This window comes from Taurulus bubalis (assembly GCF_910589615.1).
Source record: "Taurulus bubalis genome assembly, chromosome: 3".
NCBI classification, from domain to species: Eukaryota; Metazoa; Chordata; class Actinopteri; order Perciformes; family Cottidae; genus Taurulus; species Taurulus bubalis.
This window is the reverse complement of record NC_136591.1, coordinates 11,331,162-11,350,468: the sequence shown is the minus strand read 5'-3', so window position 1 is coordinate 11,350,468 and position 19,307 is coordinate 11,331,162. Positions and strand designations below refer to the sequence as shown.

The window sequence follows — 19,307 nt, the reverse complement described above, 5'->3', positions numbered from 1 at the left end:
GAAGGGACAGATGTAGAACAATAAAAGAGGCAATAAAGCAAAAGAAAGAAAGAGTGGTGATGGCAGGATCCATATGGGGCCTCTTGGTTTTTGGGCAGCAAAGGGGGACATGCCAGGTAATGGCTTCCAGACACACTCACGCACGCACACACCACACACACACACACACACACACACACACACACACACACACACACACACACACACACACACACACACACTCTGTCTCCTTGTCCTGTCAGATTTCCAAATCAAATTAGTGTGTGTGTGTGTGTGTGTGTGTGTGTGTGTGTGTGCGTGTGTGTGTGTGTGTGTGCGCGTGTGTGTGCGCGTGTGCGTGCGTATACCAGAGGCCTTTTCTTTCGAATACTCAAGAGGTCTGACTTCCTCTGCCCATTGGGAGCGGGGCCAGCTAGACTCAGTGTGTGTGTGTGTGTGTGTGTGTGTGTGTGTGTGTGTGTGTGTGTGTGTGTGTGTGTGTGTGTAAAGTGTGTGTGTGTGTGTGTGTGTGTCTGAGTTTGTGTTTGCAAGCACTAATGTATGCTTTCAATCACAGCTCTAGTGGGGAGAAATCAGATCCCTTCAGCATTGATGTGGACCTCCAGGTCCACACACACACACACACACACACACACACACAAACACACACACACACACACACACACACACAAAGCATAAGAAAACACTTACATGTATTGGGTAAGACTGCAGCGAATGCATTTGCAATGGTTTAACTGTGATTGTCAAGGATGCAACTATCAGACATGAAAAATAAATAAACGTATTTCCAAACTATTCACTGAACCATTTGCATTTTTAAATTGTTCATCGTTTGTTGCATGTCAACAGAATACACCTGGCTGCTTCCTGCTTTTGTCTGCAAAGTTGTACATAAAGGTTATGAAAAGGTTAACGGGGCAGCTACAGCAACAAGGAAAGTAAAAGAATGAAGACAAAGAAGTGGAAGGAGACAAAGACAGACACATCATTAAAGCAAAGCGAAAGCATGTGAGGAGATGAAAAGAGAAGCAAAGAGGAGGACAGGAAGAGCTAATTAAACAGAGGAAGGATAGATATGGAGGAGTGGGAGGGGATGGAGAGGGCAAGATGACTTAATACACCGCCTGCTCTGGAATACTCCACCCTCAGTCTCCAACACACACACACCACAATTTCCCAGTGAGGTTAATCCCCCAGCATTCCCCCCATATGCGCTGTCACAGCCCTCCCACTCTTCCAACTTGTGTGTGTGTGTATGTGTGTGTGTGTCACCACTTTTCTCTAACATTCCTGCGTAGAGCGAAGAGACGGCAAGCTCGGCTGCAGAGAGACAGAACTACAAAATCCAACTCAGAACTTCATTGGGAAAAGTTATTCTTTTCTCAGGAAAAGAACAAGAAAAATAGTCCTTTTTTTAAGGTTGCAACTCGTCGTTTGCAACTAGGGAATTTCTACATTTTTCTGCAGATGCAGCTGGGAAGTCTTACTTTTGTAACAAGGGATTTCTAGGGAAGCATCCTTTCCAGTCACAGTTTCCTCCTGTTCTTCTCCTCTCCATCTCCCGCCCTTACTCCAAACTTCGGACTGGAGTGTTGGGGAATACTTTTGGAGAGGCGAAAATAGAACAAGGGCATAGTGTTGCAGCAGCATACAAAGAGGTGAGTTAAGATCCAAAACACTTATAATTGTTGATGACATGTTGGTCTTGTTCCTTTGGCGGTTGAATGAATTTTTCATAAGCAGTTTTGGACAAATGCGTTCATCAAAACTTGTATTGTATGCTCTCTTTTGAGTTGCTCTTTAGATTCTAAACTACACACTTGCATGTTCGTATTGGTTTGCATTAATGGTTCAGTAATGAACTGTCAAAACTGCATGATAATGAGGACTACAAAAAGCCTGCCTGGCCGGTCAATCTTCCGTATGCTAAAAGTAAGAGACCTCTAGAGATAATGTTGCATAAAAGTGGAGGTTGTTGCACAATCTGTCCTTACTGTATTGTCTCGGGGGAGTCCGAGTTACTCGTTCTGCTGATTCCCTGCAAGATCAAAGTTGTGTGTCTGAGAAAGGGAGAGAGAGAAGAAAAGAATTGAGGGGTAAAAGGGGGGTGGGGAGGTAAATCGTCCACCGCACATTGATCTTACAGAGACGACGGGATGTAACAGAAACAGAAGGAAAGAAAAAATGATGTGCAAGAGAGATGAAGCAGGGGAGAGATGTGAAGTTTCAACCTCTGGTTTTATCATCAAACAGCAAGGACAGACACTGTGGAAAGAAAGCCAGTGATGCACACATGCACAACTGTACACATTCAATGTTTCGTGCACATGGATGAATCAAGGCTGGCAGATGTTGCGTGCATGTACGCAAAGCCAACTCACACTCTATTCCTCTCACTTTCTGAATCACACACTTACAGAACGAGCTTCAAACAAACACAGCTTTGTTTCATTGGGCTCTTCTGTTTAGTTTGCTCCTGGCTCAGATAACACACACACACACACACACACACACACACACACACACAAGCCAATGTAAACCAACACACACACACACACACGCACACACACACACACACACACACACACATACTCACAAAGACACAAAGTAAATGCATGTGCAGGAGGAAATACATTCGACATAGAGACAACTCAATAAACAGTTTCTCCCACATTTCCACGCTTTCTTGTTTGTTTAACCCAGACAAGAATATGACTCATATAACATTTACATATTTAGTATTTGGCAGACATTCTGATTCATAAACTCAAACCTGAAATCTTCCCAAAGCGACCGGTGAATGGCCCCTGAGCAGTCATAGTAGCTGGGAACTTGAAGTTCAAGTGCGCTGTGAAAGATGGTCGGGGTGTGTCTCCTTCACTTCCCCTCCTCGGCCAAAGAAAATCTTTGGTGTGCTCAACATTGCCCCCACTTCTTTGTTTTTACTCCATTTTCTTTGGAGGCCATAACTCATTCATTATTCTATTTGCACTGTGTTGCCGTTGGTGTGTTTCTCCGCAGACCCTGGCTCCCGTAAAGATGGCTGACGCGGTGCAGCCGGGCCCCAGCGGACTGCGGATACCCGGTGAGACTAAAATATACAGTACTGTACTGTTTACACACATGCTACGTTACCACGGCTACCTTGTCGAAATGACTCACTTCTCTCTCTGGTTATCTGTGAACACGCCGACCTCTCCATGTCCCTCTCCCACTTGGGAAGTATTGCTCTAATCAGATTCCAGTCATTCCAGTTCAGTAAAAAACATTCCATTCGACAACTGGAGTGTCAGGTCAGGAAACATAAGGTGTTGTGTTCATGATGACAATCCAATAAGGGAGTGGCTGCATATCGCCTCAAACACAAAGATTTATTTGGGCTATTCCGTTCATTGGCGCTTTGAGATTTGAATAGTTAGCTACCACTGCGTATCATGACATTTCTCTTTCCTTTCCTCCTCCTCTTTGTCTTCCTCCATTCATTCCCAGGTGATAATTTATCAGCCCCGTCATCACCTGCGACAGCTAGAAATGACTGCAGCATCACCCCGCTCACACCCTCACCCTCACCGGTAACTATAAACAAACACACACACACACACACACTCACCACAGACACGTGCACTCACCCAATCCCGTTTCTACTTATTTTCTTTATATTTCGCTCCTAAACACGACCTGTAAACCCACATCCACTTCTCACTGTCATTAGTGGTTTATAAAAACATTTACACTCAGAACTTAAAGTGAAGTGCAGACTTAACTCATTCCCCAATAAAAGCCTGCAATCTGTGGGAAAGAAAGTTTTCATTTCAGCACTAAAGGAGGGGATGAGAGGAGGATGAGGGTAACAGTTCCTATCTGAACCAGTTTACATGGCAATGTATCAAATAGTAATCATGAAGAATTATTCTCCGATCTGTACCGTGTACCAATCACTCAAACTCTCCCTTTCAGATGGTGGAGAACAGACCCAGGATGTCCTGTCCGTTCTCAGTTGTCGTGGCGATAGACTTTGGGACAACCTCCAGCGGCTACGCGTTCAGCTTCACGCAGGACTCAGAAGCCATTCACATGATGAAGTAGGAACTTGTGTGAATTGTCCTTAATTCAATTCTGTTCTTTTATTTTCTCCCTTTAACGCCTTTTCCTCTGCCTTCCCGTGCAGGCGCTGGGAGGGCGGCGACCCAGGGGTGGCCAATCAGAAGAGCCCGACTTGTCTGCTACTGACTCCTGATTTGCGGTTCCACAGTTTTGGGTTTGCGGCCCGGGACTTCTACCACGACCTGGACCCAGAGGAGGCCCGGCACTGGCTCTACTTCGATAAGTTCAAGATGAAGATCCACAGCACAAGTGTAAGAGACCTCAGGAGAATCAGATGAGAAAGAGGAAATATATGGGTCAAAGTGACAGAAAGCATATTTTACATCATACATTCGGACAAAAAGGGCCAATTAGCAGCAAATTGCATTGTGGGAAGTGTAGTATGCAGTGTTTTTAACGATAATAGGACTTAACTATCTGGATATCTTTCCCCTCAACTGGTTCCATGTTTCTGCTTTTTACTCTTTCTCTCACAAGTCTCCCAACTTTACGAAAGTGCAATACAAAATGACTTTAAGGCCTTAAGCATCAGAAACGATGACTTGTCCTCGCTGCAGTGTTTGAGCAGTTGCGGCTGTGTTTGCTGCAGGACCTCACCATGGAGACGGAGCTGGAGGCGGTCAACGGACGGAGGGTCAGAGCCATCGAGGTCTTTTCTCACGCCCTGCACTTCTTCAGGGAACATGCTCTAAAGGTGCACTTTAAAGTCACAGTTCATGATCGCAGTATGATGCCTCATGGTGGACACGTTTATGCACTGGATTTTACACGTGCAGTGTATTTACATAATGATGGCTTATAGGTGTAAACCTTTACTTTGCAAGCCAAGGTGTGGCGATGATTTGAATGTTACCGGCACCGTAGCTCCTAAAGTGCTTTGCTTTGATGGGCGCTCATAACTTGAGTTCACTTTTGAGCGTTTTAACAAAGACAGTGTTTCGTTGATCCTGTTTTAGGAGGTGAAGGACTTGTCGTCATCGGTGCTGGAGGGAGAGGGGATCAGATGGGTAATCACAGTCCCCGCTGTGTGGAAACAACCTGCCAAACAGTTCATGAGAGAGGCTGCATATCTGGTATGAACACACACACACACACACACACACACACAGTACATATTCATGAATCCACGCACAGCGCAATAGATATGGAAGAGGCTACCATCTTGCTCTGGTCTGACCAAATTAAAACCCCTTTATTATTAATTATCTTCATGAAAAGTTGAGGGCTTTATGGTTTTGACTGAACAACGGCAATTGTCCAAAGTGTGTGGCTGCCAGAACCGTACATACGTGTAGAGAGGAAAAACAGGGAGATGGAAAGAAATGCAGCGTATAAGGCATGAGACAAATGTTCCCATGGAGGATCACTTACTATACACACACAAACACACACACACACACACACACATACAGACATACACACAGATCATAACGCTGCACGCTGTCTCCATCCTTCTCGTATATCTTCCCATCAACACACACACTCGCTGTGCTGAACGAGTCACAATGACTTGTAGGAAGTGTACGTACATGGACAGGAATGCAGGGGTTCCGATCACAATACACATCAATGAGAATGGATCGACCTGTGTGTGTGTGTGTGTGTGTGTGTGTGTGTGTGTGTGTGTGTGTGAGTGTGTGTGTGTGTATGTTTAAGAGAGAGAGTCTGCACTTGTACAGTACATATGCAAAAGGTCCATTGGAAAGACCTTTTTACCTTTAATGCTTATTCTTGTTCTCTTTCTGTTAAATTTTCAAATGTACACACACACACACAGTATCTCTCATCTGCCCTTCACTCACCCAGGTACATACATAAACAGTCTTATGCATACACACTGGCATATAGGCACACACACCCTGCGCTGGCTCCCAGCTTGAGGCCGTCGGGGTGTGTGTACTTCCTGGTGATGATGTCATCACAAGTGAACAATGAGGGAGACCGGCATACAAACACAGGAAGTGGTGTCCAGACCCCCGCCCTGTGCGCACGCACACATACACACACACACACACACACACACACACACACACACACACACACACACACACACACACCATCATTCCAGCCACTCAACTTTACACCCAATAAATCAATTCTGTGCTTATATATCAACTCTCCTCTCCTAATGGTGCTTAGGAATTGTATATACAGACCAAAGCAGTATCTACATACATGTCAAAAAGCATGATGTAGTGGCCTTTTTGCAGTACTAGTATGTCAAACTCTTTTCTTTCTCTTGTTCAGCCCCCTTCGTATCTCAATGTGATCTGAAATGTTTCTCTCCCTCTCTTTCTGTCTTATGTCCTCCAGGCGGGTCTGGTGTCTCCCGACTGTCCCGAGCAGCTCCTCATCGCACTGGAACCCGAAGCTGCGTCCATTTACTGCCGCAAGCTCCGCCTCCACCAGGTGCTTGACCTGAGCTTGCAGCCAATCACGAATGGCTTTGATCCAGAAGGGTCCCGGCCCTTTGACTCCAGCTTCAGACAAGGTAAGTGAAGAGAGAGTTTCTATGTGGGACTTTTTTTTATGTCTGTGTGTGCGCGTGTGTGTGTGTGTGTGTGTGTGTGTGTGTGTGTGTGTGTGTGTGTGCGTGTGTGTGTGTGTGTGTGCGTGTGGTTGTGTGCATGTTCTGGGGGACGTTGTCATTAGCAAAAGCATGAAACCACAGTGTGTTCCTGGAAATGTTGTGGGATTCCACTTGGGGATTGTGGTTTATGCAAAGAGCCAACTGGGTTTGTTTCTGTGTGAGATCTGACTTCAGATACTACTTGTGGTTTTTCCTCAGATGACTTAGCATTTTTTCTATATCTCATGTTTTTTTTTGTGGCAATGTGGCTTTTCAATTCATTATTGCATCGTGTTGTGGGGCATCCAGGGTTGACTGGCTGCACAGACAATGCATGTCAAGAGAGCAGAGCATGGGCAATACAACTCTTCTGGTTGAATCATCACTACAAAAGATGAGAAGCTGTTTCAAAAAGGTTTATTTGGCAAACGTGTATTACATTACATTACATTACATTTCATTTCATTTAGCTGACGCTTTTATCCAAAGCGACTTACATTTTTTGCTCTATACACCGTAGACACAGCAACCGGCTATGCAGACAGTTCCCTATGTACACACCCAGAAGGTACAGAGCAATATTAGCATTGAAGTTGGGTTTCTGGCCATCCAAATAATGTAATTCCAATATTCAAGCTCTGTTTGGGTCCCCGCTTTAGAGGGAAACATGCTAAGTGCGCCACTCTGTATGTTACATGTCAGTCATTGGTGCTAGGCTTTGCGAAAAGTGGAGTGTATCAGAGAATTTCTGCACACAAAAAAATAAATAGTGTCCTGTTGAGTCTGAAAAAGATGCTGATGAGAGTGAATCAAAACCAAAACAATGAGCGGAAAGAAGCTAAAACTCCATAGAACTGAGCGGAACTGCACAGTTGGATGATAATCCTCTGTAGGTTTTGGTTACAAGCGACTTCTTCTTACTTTGCAACTTGTATGTGGATCCAAAAGGTTATATGGCTGAATAACAGCTACAGGAAAATGGTACTAAATTGCAGCAAAGAGCGAACAAGGAGATGGATGCATAATTCAGAGAACGAACACGCCGTCCAAAATCCCCGGCACAGGCCCACTTACACATATGCAGTCAGTGCCACGCACACAGAGAGTGTGCACACACACACATGACAACACACACTCGGCACAGGATATTGTAATTGGAACAAGGTGCAGCGAGACTATGATCTCACCCCCTCCCGGCTTGTCATTCTCCCTCTCCTTCACTCGCCTTCATTTGTCTTTCTTTTCCTCCTGTCTTTAATGTTCCCTCCCCCTCCAACTTTCTTTCTGCCAGGTCGCAGTGCTCTGCAGACACAGACTACCACACAAACAGACATGCAGTATTTACACACACACACACACACACACACACACACACACACACACACACACACACACACATACACACACACACACACACACACACACACGGCATCATGGTCGTCATGGCTTTTACTATCTTTAGCTGCTATTCCACCTCATTTCGTTTCCAAAGATAGCACAGGGAGTCATTAACTTACACACACACACACACACACACACACACACACACACACACACACACACACACACACACACACACACACACACTTTTTTCTGCTGTTTCATGTAAATGGTTTCCAGACTTTTCATTCATCACCGCCATACAAAGCAAAAGACACACACACACACACACACACACACACACACACACACACACACATTATTGCTTTTGGGACAATGTAGTCGTTGTTGCTCAATAATTGCTCTTTCTTTCCGTCTTTCTTTTCTAATTATCGTGGTGTGGTTTGAGGGAACTTGGTAAAAAATACAGAAATTATTCAAGGATTTCACTCCAAACCTATTACAAGACACATACAATTACATCGGGACCCAAGCTTCGTCGTAACCTTGTCAACGAGTTTGTGTTATTAAAAGCCAGCGATGGAGAAATATGACCTTTTTATCCCATCGTCCTTCTTTCGCTCCTTTGATCTGCAGTGATTTGTCATCTTAAAAGATCTCATTGTCTCATTGCTTGGGTTTACTTGCATGAAGGAAGGCCTCTGCGTGTATCTGCTCTGTTAAACAGGCTGTCAGGTGTTTGGTATTTCTGGCAGCTGTGTGTAAAGTGTGTGTTTTGCCTTCGTTGGCCTGCATCCATAATCTCAACCTGCGGTTTACATGTCGAGAGCGAAGAGAAAGTTGACACGTGAGAGCGTTTCCAACAAATTGCTTCTGTTATGTGAAAACATCAGGACATCAGGGTTTTTCTTTTTTTGCTTGGATCTAAAAAAAAACGTAATTGACACTATTCATCGGGTAAATATCATGGCCTCATGGCTTATGGAACTTGTCTCAACCTTGTGGCATAAATTACAAAACATTTATCTTCGTGGGGTTGAAAGCGTATGCTTTGGCTCGAGCCAGAATGCATTGAGCATCAGTTTAACACAAGCTGACCTGATGTGTTTTCACAGAAAGACAGGAGTCCACATACATTCTTGTGGAATTGTTTATTCTAAGAAAAGAGGGGCCCGGAGCAACTCCTGCTTGTGCCACTGGGACCCAGAAACCCCCGCTATGCCCCTGAAGAACTGGAGAGCTGCATTTTTGAATGACTTTCACCCATTATCTTTTGCCTCACTGTGACTTTTTGAACTGATTTCACGACCTAAGCTTTTCCAAATGTGTGTAAAAAAACAGAGGCATGTGGTGTACCTGTGTGTATTCAGCTTTGTGTTCGCTCGTTGCAGCGAGGGAGCAGCTGAGGCGATCGAGACACAGCAGGACCTTTCTGGTGGAGAGTGGAACCGGAGAGCTATGGTCTGAGCTACAGACTGGTAAGTGTGTGTGTGTGTGTGTGTGTGTGTGTGTGTGTGTGTGTGTGTGTGTGTGTGTGTGTGTGTGTGTGTGTGTGTGTGTGTGTGTGTGTGTGTGTGTGTGTGTGTGTGTGTGAAGGGGACAGACAGACCCCACATGCCGGAGATATTGATGGTTTTGACTTTTTTTAACCCCAGCTGGTTAACTTTTAGCAGCAGACACGCCTCCTCTCTCATTTCTACTAACCCTCCGTTTTATTTACTGCATTCGCTGTGTTCTCTTCCAGTCCAGCGTGGTTGCTGTTTTCACACTTCATCTACAATATTTGCACTGTAGTGCTTAAATTTGGAGAAAAAATAAAGTGTAAATGTTGCAAGAGTAAACTGATCATTATTAATGTGGGGTGTAATTAAAAAAATGTAAACAAATTAATAATCCAGTGTCCAGTTTTGCCTGAGATGATAAAATCCTACCAAGGGACAATTAAACTCGCCCATATCTGCGGTTTTACACAGTCTTTGCTCTCTGTTGAGCCATGACAACAATCTGAGGAGCCACGCGCCCTTTGCTGACCTTTTCTGCTCCCTTTCCTGTCCCCACATGCACACACACACACACACACACACACACACACACACACACACACACACACACACACACACACACACACACACAGACCAAGGACCCAGCCCACGGGACTCTCCCCGTCTGACAGTGCAGACGGGGAGAGTCCGTCCTCCTCTTGCATTTTCTTCTCATCCTTCCTTCCTTCATTTGTCACACTTGTTGCTGTCCACCGTCTCGCTTTCTCGCTCACCCATATGTGCCCATAAAGGGTGTGGTCAGCTAAAGTCAGGGTAACTAAGTTAAAACCAGCTCTTATCGCTTTACAGATCATAAACATCTGTGTGCACCAGCAGAGGGAGCGCAGCATCAAAAAATGCCTGGAGATTGTTTATGTTTCAAGGTCTGCGGATTGAAGAGTTTCAGGGGAACACACACACACACACACACACACACACACACACACACACACACACAAAACATGACATTTAGACATTCCACAAAAATGGAGACACGTTATCCACAATCCACAATTTCCTCTGTCAAATTGAGGAGAAACAGCATGTTCCTACAGCTATGTCAAATATTTCCTGGTCCTAAAATCAAACCGATAAGGCAGTTATTAACATTTTATTTTTAAAATACGTGGTGTTCCCAAGACACTGAAGTCTTTGTGCTCTCTTTGTGTAGGTGACAGGTATATTGTTGCCGACTGCGGAGGAGGAACAGTCGACCTGACAGTCCATCAGATCGAGCAGCCACAGGGGACCCTCAAAGAGCTCTACAAGGCTTCAGGTACGAACACTCACAATCGGCTCAAACACACCAAAAAAAAAAAAAATGCGGCTTCCAAACTGTAGTTTTCCCTCCAGGCGGTCCGTACGGTTCCGTCGGAGTAGACCTGGCCTTCGAAGCCATGCTGTGCCAGATCTTCGGTGAGGACTTCATCCAGAGCTTCAAAGCCAAGCGGCCGGCGGCCTGGGTGGACCTCACCATCGCGTTCGAGGCGAGGAAACGGACAGCGGCGCCGGGCCGGGCCAACGCCCTCAACATCTCCCTGCCTTTCTCTTTCATCGACTTCTACAAGAGACACAAGGGGCAGAGTGTGGAGGCCGCCCTGAGGAGGAGCAAGTGAGTGGACGTCTGATTGAACAATGGGTTGATTTTGTGTGTGTGGAGCACCAAAGACGCTAACGCTCCGTGTGTGGGTGTGTGTGTGTGTGTCAGTATGAACATAGTGAAGTGGTCGTCCCAGGGGATGCTGCGGCTGACACAGGAAGCCATGAACGAGCTCTTCCAGCCCACCATCGTCGGTATCCTCAAACACATTGGTGAGAAACAGACTCTCTCACACCGTCCAAACAAGGTGGATCATGGGACGAAGAGTTGGATGTATGAAATTAAAGATCTTCCAACCTTCCCTCACAGAGGAGCTGATGGCGAAGCCGGAGGTGCGCGGTGTGCGTTTCCTCTTCCTGGTCGGCGGTTTCGCAGAGTCGCCCATGTTGCAGAAGGCGGTCCAGAGAGCCCTGGGGCGGGCGTGTCGCATCATCATCCCCCATGACGTCGGGCTGACCATACTGAAGGGCGCCGTGCTCTTCGGGCTGGATCCCACCGTGGTGAGTGCTCTGGATCAGCCGTTGGTAACAGAAAAGCTCTTTGATGGGCAGTTCTAACATCCTCCCTCCCTCTCTCAGGTCAGAGTGCGTCGATGCCCTCTGATCTACGGCGTCGGCGTCTTGAACCGGTTCGTGGAGGGGCGCCACCCTCGCGACAAACTCCTCATCAAGGAGGGTCGCGAGTGGTGCACCGACATCCTCGACCGCTTCGTCTGCGTCGACCAGTCGGTGGCTCTGGGCGAGGTCGTGAGGCGGAGCTACACACCCGCTCGCCTGGGCCAGAGGAAGATCATCATAAACATCTACTGCAGCTCGGTGGATGACGTCAACTACATCACCGACCCCGGAGTCAGGAAGTGTGGGACGATAACTTTGGACCTACCGGAACCGTTACCACTACCGGGGACAGTGGGAGGAGCAGGAGGAGGAGGAGGAGGAGGAGGAGGAGAAGCAGGCCCAGACAGGAGAGAGATCAGGGCGACCATGCAGTTTGGAGACACGGAGATCAAAGTCACAGCTGTTGACGTCATGTCTAACCGCTCCGTCCGGGCTTCCATAGACTTCCTGTCTAACTGAGGAGGAGCAGGAAGTAGAGACGAGGATTGGAAAAACATAGGACAAATAACTGATTCTAGGGATGATAACTGTAGAAAAAAAACTGGTACTTTGGGCGTCGGCGTCGAAAAAACTCACATCCTGTAATTCAGACATTTATGCTTGACGTTTATTCATTAGAGTAGCAAAAAGGTCATGAGGGGAACAATTTTGTATTTTTTTAAAACTCTCCAGCCTTCATAAGTACACACTAAAAACAACGTGTCAGCATCTCCTCAACTGAAGGGTAGGGCGCCCTCTACGTCCAAGAAAAGACGACATGAATTTGGTGTCACAACACACCACATTATCCTGTCGGAGGCATTTCTTGCCCAGAAATTATTCACAGGAACACTTGTATGAAGTCTGTATCTAATGCCAGCAGGTGGCTGAGTACCCATCCCTGCTGTAACGAGGTGTATTTTAAGTATTGCATTAAACTACCTAGAGTGAGACTCACTCATCTTATTTGTTAAATATGAAGACTATATAATGGGTTATACAGGGATATGTCACACGTTCTGTCTGATACCTCATTTAAATCCTATTCCACTCTCCATATACCAGATATTGATACAGCTACCTGGTCTGCAGCTTTGTTTCTCCATTGTGACTGTTGTTGTGCTCGACCTAGTGGCAAAAAGACTGAACTACAAGCTGGAGGCCATATAGGCAGTTAAAGGTTCCCAGCATGCAGGAAACACTGCTGAGGTTCCTTCACTGGGAAGGACTGCGCTATTATTGCAGAATTTGCATGTTTTTCATGAAGTACATCACCATTCAATTTTTCATTGCAAACCAGTGTAAGAGCATCATCTGTGTGACAAGCTACTTCTCCAGATTATACTTTATTATTCACATAGACAAATGGGAGTACACTCGCTAGCCCGTCCAGTTGCTTTCAACCTCATCGGTCTTTCAGTAGATGGAGTGGGCTCAGTTATTATGGAGATGGCTCGCATGGTAAAACGTGACTGAAGTTACATACAACGGAGTAAACTATCCACTGAGGAAGACTAAAGGCTAAATGCATTTAAAAGGGATGAACGCTTTAGTTGGGTTTTCTTTGGTCTAACTATAGTCTTTATTGTATCAATTTCACAAACTTTCCCACCTAAAGACATCCTGTTGTGTCCCATTTAAAGCCACTATGCATGTTGTGTATGCTGTAATAAACTGTAATCATGTTAGATTAGCAGCCGCTGTATCATGTTCATTTTGCTAACCTAACCCCGCTTCTTTTAATCTGTGCAGGTTGCAAAGTGATAAGCAAAGCATCATCCTTACAGTATTCTAATATCATCCATGGCCTTACATTTTACATTAAAATAAAATCTCTTGTACCATGCTTTACTTCTATTTACAGACCACCGGGCCAGGAAACTCTGTTCCGTCCTCATTGTTGACCAAATGTATGAAATAACGTGAAAAAAAGCAGTATGATTTCAGCTGTGAATTTATTGATGAGAATGGTCCAATAAATAGTTTCACACAACCAAAACAATGAATGGTTCAGAACTGCTCAACATGTTTATCAGTGCTTTACTTCCCATGTTACACATCAGTTTGTCGCATACCACAAAACCAGATTAGAAATGATGGAACAGCTGCTTCAGGTCAGAGAGGAGCAAACACGGAGGGTACAGGAGTGCGTTTAGTTCAAAACGAAAAGGGGGACTAGTTCCATTCTTCTTGTATTTCAAATCCATTTCTCAGTGAATTGGCTACACATGGAAAGATGCAAGGCGTGAAATGTTAAAACAGACCTTACCAAGTGAAAAACAAACAGGTGACAACGAAAACAAGAAATATGAGCCACCTTTCACTACGTCCAAAGAATCCGTCTTGAAATTACCAGATGAACTTCTCACTCCCCCCCACCCCCCTTTATCCGTTTCACTCAACTTGCCATTTGCAACGTGTGCATGACGGTTTACAACACCCAATTCTATCTAGGATTCAAATCCATATGCAGGTCAAACGCGACGAGATTCAACACTATCTTTGCATCTATGTGTAAATGTTACCAGAACTGTGCTGAAGACACAATCCTCTATCTGCATTTGGATTTTAATGCCAGTTCAAAATTAGGCTTTGTTCTTGCTTCTCTTAGTGAGCATGGGGTCTCCCGCGGCCTCGGCCTCTGCCACCGCCAGGAGGCCCATCCATACTGCTGCGTGGGTTCTTGATCGTCTCATCCACAGACAGGATGAGGCAGGCTGCCTCGGACGCCGCCGTCAGAGCATTGATCCTCACGATGGAGGGCTCCCAGACGCAGGCGGCGAAATTGTCTGCGATGTCCTCGTTGTTGATATCCACGCCGTACCACATACCGCCCTGCTGGAAAATGAAGAGCACAGATTTATTTACCGCTCCACATCTCAAAATGAAGGTTTGATGCCAAGTGCTCTATTCAAATCCAGAGTAGGACGAGGTGAACATATTGCATTTCATTTCCAACCTGTGCGTGCTTGGCGCGCAGCTTGTTCAGGATGTTGGTGGCATCGAAGCCGGCGTTGTCACACAGCTGTCTGGGGATGATCTCCAGAGCCTTTGCGTACACGCCAATCAGCAGCTGCTGTTTTCCAGGGATGGTCCTGGAATAGTCCCGCAGGTACTTGGACAGCTCCATCTCGATGGCTCCTCCACCCGCGACGATGGAGTCATTCTGGAAACGGGTTAAGAACTGTCAGTGGATTGCTGGCAGCACACACAGATGTGCGGACTGATCAAACCGAGTTGAGGTTCTAGTTTGAAATCAAACAGACCTTTTTTCCACGACAGACAATTTTCCGTAGAAGGAAAAGCTCAGGTGAAATTGGTAACAATAACTTAATTGCTCAGTTCCATTAAGTGTTACAGCGAGCCACTATAAATAGACCAGGACCTCCCCAAAGTGGAATGCAGCCATCATTAAAGTTATTAAATACATCTGTGCTTTTCAAAATGTCTGCTGTGAATCAACAATTTCCTTGAATTAAGCATCAAGGAATAACTTACAAATTGAAAAGTTAAACTATTTTCAAACCAGACTGGTTTATGACTTATGAATTGTCGTAACACAACGAGTCATACAGGTAGACTCACTAGCAACACAGTGCTGTAAATAAATAAGTGTTACTGTATACTCCTAATGGCTCCATGAGACGACTGACCTTGATGGCTCTGCGTACGATCATGATGGCATCGTGCAGAGATCGCTCCGTCTCCTCTGTGAACTGCTCAGCTCCGCCCCTCAGGATGATGGTGCATGTCTTCGCCTTCGGACAGCCCTTAAAGAAGTTATACCTGCAGACACAGACGTGAGGGGTGTGAGCGGTCATAGAGACTCCTGGTTTTCGCGTCGTGTACATACAATGTCAACGTGTCCTCCTTACCTCTCTCCTCCAACCTGGGACTCCTCAAAGAGGTCACACCGTCCCAGGACGTTGTCTGTCAGGGCACTGACTGTGGTCTGGATGGAGCCACCGCAGGCCTGGAGGTCACATTAAACAGTCAGTCTTGCTCAAGTGAATTTTTACATAATAAATATAGGTTTGCAACAAATAGATTAAACAATATTATACATTCCTGTATATACATTTTAAGCATTTGTTTGACAATCTTGTTTACCCCTCACAATACTATTCAAGTTGAGCTTAGGGATAGACAGCTGAAAGCCATAACTGTAAAACAAGTCATCCATGCTCATCCTTTAAGTATACAGAGAATAAAGATATCGTATTCAGTCTGTCCGTGTCCTACCATCATGGTCCTCTTCAGATCCTCCTCCTGCACCCTGCCAGCACAGAACAGGTCTCTGTCAGCAAAGTACTGGGTGGCCACATCTCCGATGGGCAACTTGGACAAAACCACCTTGGCTCCTGACTTATGGATCTTATCCAGTTTGTCGTACAGGATGTCCCACTCTGCGTCCACGATGGCCTGGTAGTCCTGCAGAAAAGGGCAAAGAAAGTCAAAAGATTTAACAGGGCACCAGGATAAAAGATTAACATTACAACATGTCCAGGTTTCCCATCCTGATGCCGTGTTGAGGTGTGGTGTTCATACCTCCACACAGTTCACGCGGATCTCAGCGTTATCCTTCTCAGCCTTCAGCTCCAGCTCCACATTGAGCAAAGCAATCTTTGGATTATCATAGCGTTTAGGCTGCATCTCGAACCCGGCGTAGGAAAAGGTCTTCTTGAACGCAACCCCAGAGACCAAATGGGACTCCTGTGAAATAGGAATATAGAAAGTGTGACGTGGGTGGATTTCAAATTTAAAAAATGAAGACAAAAAAATAATAACCAGGAAAGAGTGACAAGAGGTGTTGAAGTAAACTCGACTAATGTAAAGCTTATTTCTAAATTGTTATTAATTTATTCAACTAAATCTTCCATGACTGACCCATGAACTCGTTTCTCTAACCCCGTACCGTCATAACTTGTGTCTTAACACTTTCAGAGGCAAGCTTTGTTTAAGTGAGAGTCAAAGTAAAAGATACAAACCTCAAGGGCTCCTCCCTGGACCTTCTTGATGCCAATCATCTTCAGAGACAGCAGCTCGTCCAGAGACATGACAGCGTCCACCACCATTTTGGAAAAGAACTCCTTCTGACCGGCAATTAGCTTGGAGTTCAGGGCTGTGGCTGCACACTTCTCCAGCAACTGCCTATGCTCTCTGAGGGGATCGGGGGGTGGGGGTTATTACTACTTTGCTCAGGGGATAGATCAAACCTCAAATGCTCTGCCATGTAAATAACGTGTGCTTACTGTTTGTCTTCTTTCTTCACAGAGACGGCGATCTCCTTGATCTTGCTGACGGCGAGGTGGGTGGCAGTGCGGAACGCTCTGATGATGGTCTGTGGGTGCAGGCCGTCCTCCACATACGACTTAAGCTGCTTCAAGAACTCAGCAGCCAGGAGAGTGACGGAGGTGGTGCCATCACCGACCTGAGGATTAAAGAACATTATGAAAACCTATTGTCTGACAGGGAGAACATTTCAACCACAACCTTTTAGTTATCATAAGGCCTTAAACCTTAAAAAAACACTTCTCACCTCAGCATCCTGGGAGCGGGCGATGTCCACCAGGGTCTTGGCTGCGGGGTGAATCACATCCAGCAGTTTCAGGATGGTGGCTCCATCGTTGGAGATTGTGGCCTTACCTGGAAAACACAATCAATCACACGTTGGTGAGGGTGAACTCAACCCGTACTCCGTTCCTTCCATCAGTGTCTACACCGCTCTCCTCACCTCTGCCATCCACCATCAGTTTGTCCATCCCCCTGGGCCCAAGGGTGGTCCGGACAGCCTCAGCAATCACCTGGAAAAGACAACCCACAGGTGCATTTAGTACATTAGGTACATATTTGGTAAACACACACACAACCAAGGGGAAACTTTGTATTTTCTGACCTGGCAGGCATTGATGTTACTGACGAGCTGGGGAACGCCCTGAGACGAGTCGGTTCCTTCCTTCAGCAGGATTACCTGTGGGTTCTGAAGAGCGGGACGGAAAGGGATAAAAGAAATAATGATTGAGAGAAGCAAAATGCAGGAAATAAAAAGTTAGGGAATCAAGAACGCTGAATCCAAAACAATCATTTAAAATAAGTAAGGTATACTGAAGCGGCGTGTCCTTCACTAGTTATCTAAAACCTAGGCTTTTTGTAATGACCACACAATACAGAGTATTAGTATTAGTACCAGTAGGAACCATGACAAAGTTAAGTTTAAACACAAATGCAGTGTTGAAACTGGTTTTCATTCATAAAACAATGTTACCGATCATGTTTTACTAAAATGTTGTGATAAGTCGGATCATAAAGCAAACTGTAATAAAAAAAGAAAATGAAATTTTTTTTATTTTTAGGAGGGGTGTATAAAATGTGCAGCATTCTTCATTGTATTGAACAGTGATTTGTTTCAAACTTCCCATATTGTCCTACCACAAGATTTACAAGACTATATATTATTATATTAAACAGTCTTTAAGTTTGATTACTTGACCATTTAAGGATATAACCTGAAGGGGAAAAACACACGGTGTCTGGTGCTGGAGCAGAAGGGTGTGATGCTTTTGTTTCCCCATCAGACGTCAGAAGCCGGATGTCTGTTTACAGTCTGCTAACATTACTGCGCACTGTAGCAGACTCAAACCTTATTATATGTACTAAATATAATGTTATCTGATCATTAGTTGACAATGTAAATGACGCATCAACTTTGTCTAGTTTTTAATACTCAGTCACGGATACCTGACCATAATCTTTGGGCATGTCTGCTGAGAGACCAATAGCTCGAGATAAACATTTAAGTTAACGCACTTCGGCAGCAGAGCCGTTAACGACAGCTAGACATGTTACAAAGAGACCAGCTAGCTAGCAAGCTAGCTTAGCGAGCATCCCCGTGAGCATCGTTTACGCCCATTGACGTTGGTTCCGCTACGATGCTAACAGTCAAGCTAACAAATAAAACATGGTTTAAAATATTTTTCACTAAATAATCGCTTCCAAATGAAGGCAATTGGGAATCTTCTAAATTGCGAATAGTCCAGATGCAAAACCCCGCTGACAAACTGCAGGATGAACGCGGATTATACGTTTGAGTTTGGGCATGAATGCTAACTCACTCACCATCATCTTTGCAGTTCCTTCGAGAAGCTTTCCACCGGCGTCCAATCCCACAATGCTTTGCGATTTCAAGAGGCGTTCGCGGTGCGTTCAAGAACACGATGCAGCGTTTCGTCAACTATTATATGAATTTTATATTTTTACAAATGTTCTGAATTTAATCACAGGGTTTTTGATAAACAAGCTTCTCGTGCGCAAATACTGTTAATATAAATCACTATTATGGAGCCAGAGAATGTTAAATGTCTAATTCACAAAGAGGACATTCTCAAAGGAACGATCATATATTGTGTAAAAAGTATAAACCAACCAATACATTGTGACATAAAGTAAGACATTATAAAAAAAATATTATGAAATCATATATGTTTTATCATTGTTGTTATTTTCATAATAACTGGGTTTGTAGCATTTTTTCAATTTCATTATATACATTTTTATTT

The 19,307-nt window shown here is 45.0% G+C and overlaps 2 protein-coding genes across 2 annotated transcripts; one reads left to right on the top strand and one right to left on the bottom strand.

Moving 5' to 3' along the window:
* Positions 1 to 3,039: 3,039 nt before the first annotated feature.
* On the top strand, positions 3,040 to 12,231 carry hspa12b (heat shock protein 12B; the record flags this gene model as incomplete). Its single annotated transcript, XM_079216048.1, is given in 13 exon segments — positions 3,040 to 3,085; positions 3,490 to 3,572; positions 3,958 to 4,082; positions 4,169 to 4,355; positions 4,694 to 4,798; positions 5,061 to 5,177; positions 6,418 to 6,595; positions 9,406 to 9,492; positions 10,727 to 10,840; positions 10,843 to 11,167; positions 11,264 to 11,367; positions 11,465 to 11,655; positions 11,734 to 12,231. Coding segments are annotated over 13 exon segments (2,160 nt in total).
* A 1,456-nt stretch (positions 12,232 to 13,687) lies between these two features.
* Positions 13,688 to 18,901, bottom strand: cct7 (chaperonin containing TCP1, subunit 7 (eta)). Its single transcript, XM_079215907.1, has 12 exons — positions 18,868 to 18,901; positions 17,648 to 17,731; positions 17,486 to 17,555; positions 17,291 to 17,397; positions 17,004 to 17,182; positions 16,740 to 16,911; positions 16,300 to 16,464; positions 15,994 to 16,182; positions 15,627 to 15,724; positions 15,405 to 15,537; positions 14,711 to 14,917; positions 13,688 to 14,589 (listed from the first exon to the last, which is right to left on the bottom strand). Exons 1-12 carry the CDS (start codon positions 18,871 to 18,873, stop codon positions 14,359 to 14,361), a joined length of 1,641 nt encoding a protein of 546 aa, XP_079072033.1. The 5' UTR covers positions 18,874 to 18,901; the 3' UTR covers positions 13,688 to 14,358.
* Positions 18,902 to 19,307: the final 406 nt, after the last annotated feature.

Excerpts from the sequence above, each read along its gene's own strand:
- cct7 (XM_079215907.1), bottom strand. Across the intron at positions 16,465-16,739 it reads TCCAGGGAGGAGCCCTTGAG|GAGTCCCATTTGGTCTCTGG; the intron begins GTTTGTATCTTT and ends CCTATTTCACAG. Across the intron at positions 14,918-15,404 it reads TCGTACGCAGAGCCATCAAG|AATGACTCCATCGTCGCGGG; the intron begins GTCAGTCGTCTC and ends ACCCGTTTCCAG.